Source organism: Saccostrea cucullata, unplaced genomic scaffold, assembly GCF_032062105.1.
Source record: "Saccostrea cucullata isolate Sc308-1 unplaced genomic scaffold, CSIRO_AGI_Scuc_v1 ctg9802, whole genome shotgun sequence".
In the NCBI taxonomy this organism is placed as follows: Eukaryota; Metazoa; Mollusca; class Bivalvia; order Ostreida; family Ostreidae; genus Saccostrea; species Saccostrea cuccullata.
The window spans coordinates 339-16,210 of NW_026924688.1; the positions used below are offsets into that span (position 1 = coordinate 339).

At 35.2% G+C, this 15,872-nt stretch overlaps 1 protein-coding gene across 1 annotated transcript; it reads right to left on the reverse strand.

Annotated features, from left to right (window-relative positions):
* Positions 1-12,830: 12,830 nt before the first annotated feature.
* LOC134267050 (uncharacterized) lies at positions 12,831-13,868 on the reverse strand. The gene has a single exon (XM_062749273.1). The coding sequence runs from the start codon at positions 13,866-13,868 to the stop codon at positions 12,831-12,833; it is 1,038 nt and encodes a 345-aa protein (XP_062605257.1).
* Between the last annotated feature and the right edge of the window lie 2,004 nt (positions 13,869-15,872).

Below are 15,872 nucleotides of genomic sequence, written 5' to 3' on the forward strand. Positions count from 1 at the left end.
GAAGGAGTAGCGTTTTTAAGGAATTTCACAGAGAATTCTATTTTTAGTAACCATGGCAACACCGTTCGCCAAAATCAAAAACCGATGCGCTATTCTATGTATCTTAGTGTAGTCTACTTGTGTGCCAAGTTATATTGAAATCAGACAAAAACTGTAGAAGGAGTAGCGTTTTAAAGGAATTTCACAGAAAATTCTATTTTTTGTAACCATGGCAACACCGTTCATCGAAATCAAAAACCGATGCACTATTCTATGTATCTTAGTGTAGTCTACTTGTGTACCAAGTTATATTGAAATCAGACAAAAACTGTAGAAGGAGTAGCGTTTTTAAGGAATTTCACAGAAAATTCTATTTTTAGTAACCATGGCAACACCGTTCATCGAAATCAAAAACCGATGCACTATTCTATGTATCTTAGTGTAGTCTACTTGTGTGCCAAGTTATATTGAAATCAGACCAAAACTGTACTAGGAGTAGCGTTTTAACTGAATTTCACAGAAAATTCTATTTTTAGTAACCATGGCAACACCGTTCATCGAAATGAAAAATCGATGCACTATTCTATGTATCTTAGTGTAGTCTACTTGTGTGCCAAGTAATATTGAAATCAGACTAAAATTGTAGGAGGAGTAGCGTTTTGAAAAATTGTTTACAGACAGACGGACAGACAGACAGACAGACAGACGGACGGACGCATCTCTGACCAGTAGAGCTAAAAATAACATATCATTGGGTTTTTTATGGCTTTCTTGTTTCATACCAATTGTTATACCTTTTTTTATACTGATTTCGCCTACAAAATACGAAAGTCTATTAGGATCAATCTAAAGAGAAAAATTTTTTTAAAGGCGTTATAACGCCTTTTTAAAAGGCGTAATAACGCGAAAAAGGTGTTATAACGCCTTTCCATTCCAAAAGGCGTTATAACGCCTTTCTAACACATTATTACGCCTTTCCATTCAAAAAGGCGTTATTACATTTTTTTAAAAAGGCGTTATAACGCCTTTCTAAAAAGCGTTATTACGCCTCTCCATTCCAAAAGGCGTTATAACACCTTTCCATTCCAAAACCTGTTATTACGCCTTTTTAAAAGGCGTTATAATGCCTTCAAAAAGGCGTTATTACGCCTTTCAAAAAGGCGTTATAATGCCTTTTAAAGTGGCGTTATTACTCATTTTTAAAAGAGTTATTACTCTTTTTGAATAACCATTATTTTGCATTTAACAGGCCCGTACTTTTCATAGCCCCCCCCCCCCCCCCAACCACCACCACCCCCACTCTACTGGCCAAAAGCGGGTTGGCACACGTGGGTAAACCTTTATTTAAATGCAATAATTAGCAAGAGTTTTACATTGCAACAAAATGTTCAGGAACCAAAAAATAGTTAATTATAATATTTAAGTTGTAGCAATGACTTTTCCCCAAAAAGTGTGTATGTGTGGATTTCAATATAACTTGGCACACGTACTGCTGGCCTACTTGAAAAGGAGAAGGGAAAGGCGTTATTTTATCATGTTTATAAATATATTAAAACCATCTTTATTTACGCAGTTCTCTATATTCCTGTACATCTCACTGACAACTGTTTGCATTCTATTCAAGAGAAGGCAACACTCTACTTGTGAAGATCTAGGATATAGGCAGATTATCTTGGAGCTTTGCTTGCCATGTATTAAAATTCATGCAATTTAAAGATATTTTTCTCTCTTCTTGGAAAACAAGTATATACTGACAAAACGTCAGAGATACTCAAGCTGTAGAAAGTCAGCTAGGAAGTGTCATTAATTAATATCCTAAAATGGTATAATGTGAGGGCTATTGAGATCGATCTTCTGTTGAATAAAATACATGTACATGAAACAAAATTCATAAATTGAATTTAATTAGAATAAATATAATAAATCGTTTTACTTTTTAAAATGAATTTACGATACACACTTTCAGGAATATTTTATGGTGGATACATGTAGTTTCCGTTTCTTAATTTAATGAAATATTTGTTTATGTAGACATTAAATATACTTCAATCTATATATACATTTTTTGGATTATTTGCTTAATAACGTACATCACAACCTTAGGCGTCGGAACCGGGAGGTGGGGGTATTTTTTTGCAAAGATAGACATAACATAGGCAATGAAAATTGGGTTTTACGTGTTTTTATTGGTTTAGACCCCTCTTTTCAATTAGGCCCCCAACCACTTTCAGTTTGCTTCCGACGCCTATGACAACATTTAATATAATCTTCATCAATCCAAATAGTTTGTTACAAGCCTGTAGTAAAGTTTTTTTTTTCAAAGGGGGGGGGGGGTGCGGGCTGCAAATACGGATTCATCCAGCTGTGCGGTATGTCAAATACATATTCCGTACGAATCCAAAAGAAGTTATATAGGTTCCATGACCAAAAATTTTATTTTTTAGAAAAACAAACGTACGTATGAGGGAGAATTTATCAATAGTTTATTTAGTGCTATTATCTTATTGTCACTCAAAGTACACATCATTTGCAGACGGATGAGTTACCTTATCAGTTGTGGGGGGGGGGGGGGGGGAACAGCCAACAATTTTCTGGCCATGCATTGTGGAATTTGTTAACGAGGGTAACCTGCGTAACCTTTCAGAGTTACTAGTGGACTCGTCCAAGGATGCTTTGTCCGCGACCAAAACGTCGGCGACTGAAAGTTACCTGGGATTCCTACGCAAAGGAAAGCGCGAAATCTCTGTATAGAAACTGTGTATGTGTGCGGGGCTTCACTAATTGTTCATTCGCCATAGAAAAGAATCCGACATTAAACACTTAATATCTATGAATATACAAACGTTCTCAAGATAAGCTTCATTTTTGTTTCTAGAAATATTTTTATCTACCAAAATAATATATTTTCGTGTTTTAAAACTGAGTAAATCGATGACCTAGCATCGTTTTAGATAACTCAAGCCCCTCTAGGGCTTGAGTAAAAATAGGCAACTATTTGCATGGGCATAATGAGCAATTCAAATCAATGGCCCTTGGTAGAGGTGTGTCTGGTAATTAGTCCTATATCTAATTGTGAAATTAATGTCCCAAAGGTAAGATTTCTGCCCCCCCCCCCCCCGATTTGGCTAAATATGCTTAGTCATGTATTGAAAATAAAAGGCGTAATAACACCTTTGGGAAAGGCGTAATAACCCTTTTAAAAAGGCGTAATAATGCCTTTTGGAAAGGGGTAATAACGCCTTTTGAAAAAGGCGTAATTGCGCTTTTTAGAAAGGCATAATACACGTAACACGTTTTGGAAAGACGTAAAAACGCCTTTTGGAAAGGCGTAATAACGCCTTTTAAAAAGGCCTAACAATGCCTTTTGGAAAGGCGTAATAACGCGTTTTAGAAAGGCGTGATAAAGCGATTTGGAAAGGCGTAATAAAGCCTTTTAAAAAAGGCGTAATAATGCCTTTTGGAAAGGCGTAATAACGCCTTTCAAAAAGGCGTAATTACGCTTTTTAGAAAGGCGTAATACATGTAACGCGATTTGTAAAGGCGTAAAAACGCCTTTTGGAAAGGCGTAATTACGCCGTTTAAAAAGACGTAATAATGCCTTTTGGAAAGGCATTATTACGCTTTTCAGAAAGGCGTAATAACGCGTTTTGGAAAGGCGTTATAAGGCCTTTAAAAAGGCGTAATAATGCCTTTTGGAAAGGCGTTATAAGCCTTTTCAAAAGGCGTAATTACACTTTTTAGAAAGGTGTAATAACGCGTTTTGGAAAGGCGTAATAACGCCTTTTAAAAGGCAAAATTACGCCTTTTAGAAAGACCCTAATAACGCCTTTTGCAAAAGCGTAATAACGCCTTTTACAAAGGCGTAATAACGCCTTTTAGAATGGAAAGGCGTTATAACGCCTTCTTTCGAGTTATTACGCCTTTTCAAAATGCGTTATAACGCCTTTAATTTTTTTTCTCTCTTGATTGATCCTAATAGGCTTTCGTGTATTCCCGTGTACTTGATCAACATAGGACTCACTGCGGATCTGACAGTTCAGTAATTTTATTGAACGACTTGACCAACCAACAAGCTAGGCTAAATGTAGTAATGGGCCCTGATAGATTAATTCATACTGTTTGGCTCCTAAAGAAACATCTTTCAAAAGTTTCCACGATCGAGTTATCACAATAATTTGATTGAACGACTTGACCAACACGCCTGGGCTAAATCTAGTACTGTGTGGACGTCGTAGCAACATTAGATGTCGTAGCAACACTGGATGTCGTAACAGCTGGGTTATTACTGGCGTTTTTCTCTACATCAGTTGTCTTGACATTTTGGTTAGTAGTGATTTTTGTTGGTATTTTCTTAGTCGACACAGAAGTATGCGCATCCTTCTTCTTGGGTTCGATCAGTCTTTCTACTTTGATAGTTGTTTTAGACGTCACGTTTACGGTCTTTTTCGTCTTACATAGTGTCTTACAAGGTCCCCTCAGCTGAAGAGCGCGCATGCCCACACTCCATAAATCGATCACCACAATGAAGGACAGAAGGCCAATAATAATGATGATGCCGAAGGACCCCATGGCTTTAGCAGATGGTCGGTTATCAGAGCGGGTCCTCATGGAATATTTGGCGGTGTCTTTTGCGTTGAAGGTCGGCAAGGCGTCATAGACAACGCTGACCTTGGTGGCGTTAGGATTGATTGTATTGTTCCCTGTGAAAATAGCAGCATCATATTTTGACTTACGAAAATTGTGGTATATATCTACACTGAGAATGGGTCAGAATGAAAATTATTAGTAATCAGACACATTTTCTTCGGGTACTATTTTTTTTGTGTTTTTTTCAAGTTTGAATCGATTTTTGCCGAGCATAGAATTTCCATAATCATCAGAAAGCTTTCAAAACGTGTTAAAAAAAGTCCCATTTCAGTAGCAAATGGTACAATGTATATAATTCTTAAAAAATTCTTAAAATTACCTGTCAAGCATTCTGATGGCGGAGGTGTTACGTAAACTGTCACAGTGCAGTTGCAGCCCGTGGCGTTGTTGTCAGAAGTTATTGGCAATGTAGAAATCGGGTTTGGAGTTGAACTTGGAGCAATTGTTGACTCCGGAGCTGAAATACAAACCTACTATGTACATTCAAAAGAAACAAAATTGAATGTGATAAAACTCTCCAAAGGAGAACCACTTTTTCACTTGAGCTTTCAGCTCAGGTAAGGCACTGGGGCAGATATCCTATTACAACTTTCTTTAGTGGAAGTTTTTTTAATATGGAAATACACAAACCATAAGCGTTTATAAGGCTGCTGTTCTGAAAATTGAACTATAGAAAATTGGAAGTAAAATTTTGAGAAGGATGCCGCGTTGGTTTTATTCAAGTTAAAAATTATCATCGAAACCTCGAGTAGAGTTGGAGACAAAGTTATCTGCTTGACTTCCAACAAACTTTTACTAAAATAGAATATTTTAAAAGTATAGTCATAACCCCAAAATTCTATTTTAATACAAAAAAAATTGTGGAAAAACACAGGAGTTTGGTGACAATTGATAGAAAATTTCTGGTTTTACAATGATTCTTTAAAAGAATTACATGGATAATCATATCTGGGAAGAAAATGAACTAAGTATACACTGGATTTAAGGTAATCGTTTCTCTTCTAAAAATCCACAAAAGTTCCTGTTAAATTGACCATTCTTCTGGACTTCAGCTAAAATGTCGAGCGCCCATTTTTATATAATCTGTTTTAAAATTTTGGTGTGTTTTCTTTAAACAACAAAATAAGTTTTGTTGGAATCAGTTTAAATCAGTGACTACAAAACAGTACCAAATCCGATATCATGTTTGACTAATTTTAATATTTTTATATTACATGTGCAATTTAGATTGTCTATATTACTTGTTTTATTCGCATAAATCACAGGCACCTTACGTTACTTATTTTTCTTTTAATAAAAAAAATATACCCTTACCTTATAATAAACCAAGGTCCCCATCGGCGCCATCTTGAATTTTTCTAGGTTGGTCACATCCACTTGTATTTTCGTCTGAAACTCCGTCAAATAAATTCTCTGCAACCATATTCTCTCTTTGGCCAGTCTTTCGAGGTCTAAACTTACGGACTGTGCAACCAGAAGGGCGCATCACATTTGCAAATATTAAAATTCCATCGTCAAACTCGATCTACTGCTTCAACGAGAAATCGCCAAATGGGGGCCGGAAGTTTACATCAATATGCTAATGGGAATTCTGTATTTGTCAGTTTTGTGGTGGATCTAAAGCGGCGTGTTATAATTACTTTGAAATTTTAATAAATATTTCGATTATTGAAATGAAAAAAGAAATGCAAAATGGAAAAAATAAAACACTTCTTGTAAATGTACCTGTAAAAAAATATACTGTATTAATCTACACAGATCGATACAAGATACAATCTTGAATAAAAGGGGGGGGTGCTTGAAATAAAAAAACAACAACAACAAATCATCTAGAGTTTATTGAATGGTTTCCAAAAAATAATAGACTACAAACGACCCAGTTATATATATATACATATATACCTGGCATATGCTTAATTGAAAAAGAAGAGGGGTCACACAGATAAAAGGCTATTTTCTGAACTCAGATCTTATATATTATCTTGTGCAACATGTACTTGTATATGTAAAATCTGTCACCAAGAAAATAATGGTTCGGACAATAAAAATTGCAGACCTCAACACTCCGTGGAATAATTTTAGTGTGACCCCCCCCCCCCCCCTTCTCACACACGCGCGTACATACATGACAAAGTCATTGAAATCTCCTCCACGGACAGCGCTCAAACAGCGCATCGATAATGAAAGTGTTATTAACTATTTTTAGTGCGTGTAAGTAGGGACTTACAACCGACTCAATATTTTGTCTCGAAAATGTTCATTGATCAGCATCTTGAGCATGATCAGGCCAATTTTCGACATTAACAAAACCTAATCGCTTTGATCAAGCTATATCGAAATTATTTTGGAGCGAAATAAAATGCTTACATGATTTGTATATTACGTTGTATTATTGTTTGATTGATTGTTTTTGGAATAAGTACCAACTTTCGCCGGTTATATTTAGAAAGTTAAACGAGACTTACCTGGAAGGTGAAGTTTGACTGTAATTTCTTCGACCCAATAGGGTGCCGAGGGATCAAATGAGATGATAAGGTTACCGCGTGGATCACGCTGCATTTCATTTCCGGAAATATGCATAGCATTTCCGACATTTTTTTTATTTCATTTCCGACATTTTTTGTTTTCATTTCCGACATAATTTTTTTTTCATTTCCGGAATTTACCTGTGCAGCAATTCAATGTTTTCTAAGTCAAAGAAAATGGAATTTTAAAAGTATTTACCAAAATACATGTATTAATATATACATACATGTAGCACTAAGTCTAGATAAAAGTGTCCAATGAGCATAAAACTTTTTCACCGCATTTTATGTGCACTAAATTAAATGTCAGTGACAGCACCATACTAATGTCCAATTAACTGATAGATTTACAAAATTGGATTTCAATGATTTATTTATGATTTATTCCTTTCAATTTTTCATAAGTAAAGTTATCAAATCTGTTACTATAAGTATACTACATTTGTATTTGAAAAATGTCGGATATGAAAACAAAAAAATGTCGGAAATGAAAACTAAAAAATGTCGGAAATGAAAAGTTGATAATTACCCAAAATTCCGGAAATGAAATGCAGCCGTGGATCATACTTCAGAGCACAAAAATTTGGATTCGTTTAAAAAGAAATTTCCAGGGTGGGGTAATTAAAATATTCTCCTGATTTATTTTTAAATAAAACATTTTGAATTTATGGGTTGGGCATTTGATCCCTCGGCACCCTATTGGGTCGAAGAAATTACAGTCAAACTTCACCTTCCAGGTAAGTCTCGTTTAACTTTCTAATTTCTTCTCCCCTAGGGTGCCTCTGTCTCAAATGAGACTTTAGAGATAGAATTCAAATTTTGTTGGTACTATATATAAATTAATACAAACTAAAAATTCACTATTTCTGATAGTTTATATCGAGAATACAGTCAATGATCAAACATTTTTTACAATGTTGTAAATACTGTTCAGTATATGACTTTCATTTACAGTTATCTAAGAGCCTTTTGCTCATCTCTACATCTAAACTAACAGGTTTGTTATAATACTTTCTGAACACAGTCTTTTGTCCAGCCAACTGTTCGGATAATATTGTATCCACTGGAATTCTAAGCGCGCATGCTGTGCTGGCGGATGCTGATCTCGTACTGTGAGGCTTGAACATCTTGACATCGATACCTGAATTCTGCAACACAGCTTTCAATCAACGGCCTATGGTGTCTCTAGACACGGGTTTATGGGGTCTTTGTGATGTAATAAACAGAGTTGTTACTGAGGCCCGCAAAGGTTCCGTACGCTCAAGATAATGTTTCATTGTATTAACAACACATAAATCCGCGTCTATGTTATAACTGGAAAGATTCAGTTCTCCAAGATGTCTTTTTGGATTCGGAGTTTTAAGTAAATCACCAATTGTTACTTTCATAATCTGCTGTAATGTAAATGTTTCTCACATCCATAAGATGAAGTGTTTGTCCGCGTTGGCCTGAAAATAGTGCTAATAACATCAATAATTTCTGTGATATTTGTAACAATGACAAGAAGACAATGGGGATAAAGATTTCAAATATTTCAACACAACATTCACATCCCAAGTCACATTATATCTAGGTAATGTGGGTCTCAACACAAATACACCTTTCATAAATCTGCGGATTAAAGGGTGAGAGCCTATATTCAATTCATTATTTAATTGCAAGAATGAAGATAATGCGCATCTAGCGCTATTTAAACAACTATAACCATTTCCTGAATTAAACAAATCTGTTAAAAAGGATAAAACATTATTTACATCTGTCTCAAAAATATTAATTTCTCTTTGGTTACAAAATGACATCCATTTTTTGATATACGTCCTATACTGTTTTTGAGTTGATTCTCGCCAGGAAGATAGCAAAATGGCCTGAGTTTCATTTGATAATCCTCTACTTTGGAAGGATTCCCTGACACACGGAAGCTGCCAAGTCTCATTTTCCGCAGCGGGTGGCGCATTTGGGGCTTGCCCGGCATTAACAGAAGAATGTGATTGTGTGGTAGCAGGTAACTGTCCATGCATATTAATTGCAGTAGGCGCGTGAACCAATGCTGGGTCGGCCATATTGGCGCAATTAATATCGCCTCCGCTCTGTCGGTCATTATCTTCTAAAGAACAGTTCCTATCACACTGAAAAGAGAGATTATATAGCACATTAAATCACTCCAATTAAGACTAAATGCATCAATTGCTTTTGCATTTTTATCTGGTCGAAAGGAAACATAGGGTTTGAACTGAAAATTGTTTTTTGACGCAAACATATCAACGTCACATTTCCCAAATTTTCTCTCAATTTAAGAAATATTTGTTTGTCCAACATCCATTCTAAGTCATCATTTTTATGACGGGATAAGTAATCCGCTTCCGTGTTTTCTGAGCCTGCAATGTGATTTGCCGAAAGCCATATACAGTGGACCTTCAGATATCCGGACGCCAGATATCCGGACGCTTCACCTTCCGGACGATTTTTCTCGGGAACGGATTTTTTTAACGTAATTTTGACTCATTTATCCGGAATTTCGCGTTCCGCATCCGGACGGCTCTTTTTTACTACAAAATGTATTTTTACGTTAGAAATTGATTCATTTATCCGGACGGTAAATTTTAATTTGTACTTCCATTCTTGTCAACATTCACGCCTGAACTTAGTGATAATTGTTATCAAAACACTGGCCGGATTGATTGTTTTTACAAGACGATCACCTGTGCCAGTGTTATGGATGACTTACGATGATTAGTCCACAGATTAAGGTAGTCCGATCCTCAGGTTTATAAAATTAGCAGTTAAGTAATCAAAAGTACTCATAAAAGTATCTCTGAATCCACAAAGTTACGTAAATTTATCCACAGTGTTTCTTTAAAGTTCAAGATTAAATTTAATTATATTATATAGGGAAAATCATCACATCTCCAAAATTTTTGCAGAAAAAACGAATAGGAATATTAGCTTTGCATTTTTTAATTGCAAATTGATCAACAAATATATTTTAGGTTAAAAAACGATAGGTATCCAGGCATTGAGAGAAATTGTCATGCTTTTTATACTTATTTAGTATTTTTTGTCTTCTATTTCCGTCATGTATTCTATAATACATAGTGTAAAAAGCTTTTGCTATCATTGCAAGACACAACAAATCACTTCTTATTTCACATCATGCTAATAATCATTGGTATATAAGGCTGGATTCAAGAAAATCTTATTTCTCTAAAACTGTATTGATTCTTTTTCCTTTTATAGGGTACAAATGTCAACTTTTATAAGACCTTTTCTAAGACTTTCAAAAACCTTGAAACTTATAAAGATGAATATAATTAAAATTGTTGCATGAAAAAAATTCATTTTCAAGCTTCATTTTGATGCATTTCAAATTAAATATGTATTTTTGGAGTTATCCTTCCTGGCTGAGGATCGGATATCCTTAAGCATGCTAAGTGGGTATGCTCATAATATACGAGAGATCGATACACAAATGAAAATAAACAATTAACTGTGTTGGTAACAGAAAACAAGTTTCTATTCAGTTATTTGTTATCTACGAGATATTTATAATTTTAGTACTGATCTGGTTTTAAATATTTTTCTATTTATAGACGGGACGACATAATTTCATAATCTCGTAGTCTACACATGGCACACACACATCGGTATTGTGTAATTTCATCCGAAGATTGGTGGCAGTTATCATCGAAAAAAACTAAAATATTTAATCAAATTTGAATAATTTTAGACAATCAGTGATTTCACTTGGGATGACTACTGCGTGAATTTTTATTATGTCATATTTAGCGTGGATGAGTGTTCAAATTAAAATTAGACTCGATACTGACAGCTCGCTTGGATGTAATCAAAGCTGCACATGAGAGAATTCGTTTGGCTATGTTCATCAATTTATAAGAAATAGAGAGTAAAATGAAAAATCTGCCCATATAAGCAGCGTTATATCCAATGTTTGTCATTCTGCTCTCCAGCTACAGTCAAAGAGAGCGCGAGTCGGCATCTATTTTTTAGCTATAAAAATATTTATCATATTTGAAAAAAAGTAGTGCTGATGTATACTAAAGATAAGTGTTTAAAAAATAATTAATTATTTCTAAATGATAGCATTTTAATATCTTTCTTTGTATATAAGAGTTACAATACAAATACAGTATATCTGGAGGAGAAATCAATAGAATTCAGATATCCGGACGCTTCACTTATCCGGACAATTTGCTTGGGAACCAAAGCGTCCGGATAAATGAGGCGCCACTGTATCTCTACTCATGCAAAATTCTCAGATATTTATTTTGAGGTTGTTTAGTGACTCGATCTTTCCACCCATTTTTGAAATGTATGTGACCGCTACTGTGTTGTCCTTATAGAGTTTAACATGACTATCATGAAAATCATTACAAAACTTTGTTAATGCAATAAATCCTGCTTTGAGTTCTAAGTAGTTAATATGATATTCTTTTTCTTCTGCTGACCATTCTCCTTGACATCCCTCTCCGGTAGTTTCATTGAAAGCACCCCAGCCCGTTAGAGAGCTATCTGTTTTTATAACTACACTGGGATTGTCGATGTTAAGGAGTCGCGGAAATTTATTAACATTTTTGATCCACCATTCAATAGTTTCTTTGCTTGTAACAGATATATCAATTTTTGCCTCAAAATTGCCGGCATTCGCTTTCAAGTGTTTATCTCTTTCGATTTCCAGCACTTTGTAGTACAGTGGTGCATAACGGACCCCGGGTTCACTTGACACTAATTTGTCAATTAACTGTGACAACTCTCTTATCGTTACTTTATGCAGATTAAGGATTTCTTGATATTTATCTCTTATCGAATCAGCACGCTCCTCAGTTAAAGTAACTGACATTAATTCAGAATTTATCACAAATCCAAGGAACTGAATAGATTTTGTTGGTGTAAACACAGATTTCTCAATGTTAATTGTCAACCCAAGACTATCAAGAAGATTTGCTGTTTCTGAAATATTATCCTTACTCTCAGAATATGTTTTACTGATTAATAACGAATCGTCAATATAAGCTACATTGGTGTGTCCTCGTTTCCGTAAAGTAGAAAAAGCTGGTTTCAACATTTTAGTAAACATTCTCGGGGCTGATGCTAATCCCATGGCAAGACATGTGTATTGATATTTTGATCCCTTCCAATAAAATCTTAGATATTTTCTATCATTTTCATCAACAGGACATGAATAATATGCGTCCTGTAGATCTATTGAAGCGAAAAAACAATTTTTCGACACAAGTCCTAAGGCTGCCGTAAATGTTTCCATTTTGAAATGTTGATATTCTATAAATTGGTTTAAATGTTTTAAATTGAGAATTACTCTAAATTTTCCATTTTTCTTTGGTCTCACAAAAATGTTTGATATAAATTCATCAGAATTGTCATCATCAGTAGTGACAAGTTCAATAATTCCCTTTTTTAAAAGCTCACCAATTTCATTGTCTATTATAACTGAATCTGTGTTCTTAAATTTGATTGGTTTTGGTATAAATGTCTGTGAGGGATCTGACTCAAATTCAATCGAGTAGCCATTAACATAGCTAAGAATATTGGGGTCACTCGTGATTAACTTCCAATTTCCAAAATAGTTTGATATTTTTCCTGCTGAAAAATTTTCGGAAGTGTTTTGAAATCTACTCACATTTCTATCTGCATGTTCTGTAGGAGCTATTGCTTCCTCTGTTTGTTGGCTGGAGCCGTTCTCTTTTTGTAGTTTGATCCCCAGCGTTGGCCCAAAAAATTATTGGCCTTGTAGTTTCCATAATTGGATGATTTCTGCGTGTGCCCATGCTGTTTACGGTTATGATTTCCGCGCTTGTCAAACTTGTTAAATCCCGATATTTTGGATCCCACTTTGTTGGCCTTTAAGATGTCCTCAACTTTTTTGCCAAGGTCGTCACCAAATAACTTGTCGGTGACAGGATATTCGTTAGAACACAATGCCCGGAATTCTTCGTTTTTCTCGGGTTGAATGATTAGTTCTCTTCTCCTGTTTGACAGGTCGCAATAGACATAAGTCATAAGTTTAAGACTGTCCATTGCTAAGGTAGTGAGCTCTTTCATGGAGGATGTATCTCCTTTTTGTTTTGCATTTAGCAGCAAATTAATTTGTTGTAGTTGCGGGACAATGGCTTTGCCGACAAGTGTCTGGGTTCTTTGTATCCGAATGTCTTGGCCTCGGACTTTGCGGCTCAAATGAGCTCGGATTTCCTCATTTAATTTTGGAGTGACAAGATTCTGCACATTTTTAGATCGGTTATATTTGTCGCTCACTTCCTTTATTTTGTCAGAGTCCACTACCGTTCGAACGCCATCATTTGTTACTTTGGCGAGTTTTTCGTGTATTGCTTCGCCACACTTATCCTCTGAGCCAAAACATTCCAGCTCATCAAGCAAATGATCACAATCAGTGTCCATTTCTTCATTTGCCTCGTTTAAAATGTCATCGAACTCGTCTCTCTCTTCATCAGAAACGTCACTTATTTCTACGCGCGACTTAGATGTACAAGGGTTTACTTCCGATTCTTGGATCTTGCGCTTCGTTCCCTTGTTCTCTTGTAACTCGCTCACCGTAGTTGTAAGTGACAAAATGTTCTTTTGCATCTCTTTCATCATATTGATGATGGATGTATTGTCTTTCCCTCCCTCATCTTTTTGTTCACTGAGGGACTTTTCAAGAGGCTGACACTCCGAGTTTACACTCATTTTACTGTATATACAGTTTTTCTAAAATGCGTCTATATGCAAATTCAGCGTCTATACGCTATATACACATGTAATGTCATAAAAGACAAAAATGTTGTTGAAATGTACAATGTATATCACAAATTCACAAATCACAAAACTTTTAACTAATTCCAATGAAAATAAAAGAAGCTGAATTTACGTCTGATTCCGAACCACGCTAACTTATCTATGATCCACGCGGTAACCTTATCATCTCATTTGAGACAGAGGCACCCTAGGGGAGAAGAAATTAAAAATAAATCGTACAAATAAGGGCTTTCCCTAAGGGTGCAAAACACAGTTTTATGTATGACGTTATCAGGACGTTACTTGGTGAGGGACAAGCAAAACTGATCCCTATAAAGAAATAAAATGGAGGCTTGTTACATAGACTTCTGCATATCAATGGAAAGACAAAATTGTGAATTTTATAAATATCTAACTATGATACATTCATCAATTACTGCTAGGGGGTATATGACACCTGAAACATGGGGGATATCGGATTGTTTATGCATCCATTTTCAGTGCACCTATGCATTTTTAACCCCCCTGCTCAACAAAAACAGAAAAAATCTAACAAAATAAGTTATGTGCATTTCACAGAACAAGTCCTAAGGTTTTCTTTTAGTGTGCTTTTAGGGTACATTTTCCACCTCTTGAAAGAGCTACATTACCTGCTAATAGTCTGGTCCGATTTATAGAAAAAAATACTTCTAACGGCAAATAATTATTATTTGGTCCAGCATAGTTTTTTAACCTATTTCGAGTATGCTGATTCCGAGAAAAATATGCTGGCCTTCATGAAAATGACGTTAAAGAGGTCAAAATGGCGATTCAAAATGGCGGTCATCCAATTTTTCTAATTTTCTCTCAATATCGTTCAAAAAGGAGAAATAATGTGTAATTATCTAACTGAGTGTAATAAAACTATAAAAATCATAATAGAATGCTAACATTATTAGTTTAACTCAGAAAATTTAGTTGTTTCTACACTTAATTCGAATTTTCTCTGATTTTTTGGTCTATTGTTCTGTATTCCGCTTTGTTCAGGATTTTACATTTGGAAATATCCATACACTGCATATTTGTATTTTTTCCTCTGCATCTCACTATTCTACAACTGAATGATGGCGCAGCTGTAAGTTAAAAGTCAAAATGGCGATTCAAAATGGCGGATATTCATCTTTTTTTAAAAACTATTTCTTAATGTCGTTTACATAGGACAAAGGATTTGTAAATATCTTACTGAGCGTAGTACAACTATGTAAAATGCCAACAGAACACTAATTTTATCCCTTTAGATTCAAAATGACGTCTGATTCACTCGAATTTCGTAGAAACTGCTTAATTCTGGTTCGTGTTGCAGAAAATAAATTACAGTTTGTTTTTTTTATATACATAGTATATATAATATATTGATTAGTCCATTAAATATGAACAAAAATTACTTGAAAAGATTAATTTTTTCTGGAAATAGTTAAAACAAACTTGACTTAAGAGTTTCCTAATTTCCCCCTTTGTATTTGACCGTACGTGTTCCAAAAACTTTGAGCCCCCGTCCACCTAAAATCACTCCCGAATCGCTGTGATTATCAACTCGCACTTCTACCTCAACATCCCTCGACACACCATCAAATATACATGTAACTGAAGAAATTCTTGTCCGATTTCATCGAACACTTTGTTCTAGCTTTTTAGCACTATTAAGAACGTAGTATTACCCCCTGACATCTTCTATTTCAGCTTTATTTGCCATATATTTCAGTCTGTCTTCGGAATTTTTGAATTTCCAACACTCAAGTAAAATGGTGCCCTGTGTCAAGGATGACAACCCCCTTGGCATGTAAAAGATCGTTTCTCTGGAGTTCGAAAAAGAGTAAGCTTACTAGGGGCCGCCAGAGAAACCAAAATCCATCAAAAACCGATTATTTAAACTGATAGTCCGCCGAAACATAGCTGAAAAATTGCCGACTCGGCGTT

Coding starts and splice junctions, on each gene's coding strand:
- LOC134267050 (XM_062749273.1), bottom strand. CDS start 13,868: ATGAGTGTAAACTCGGAGTGTCAGCCTCTTGAAAAGTCCCTCAGTGAA.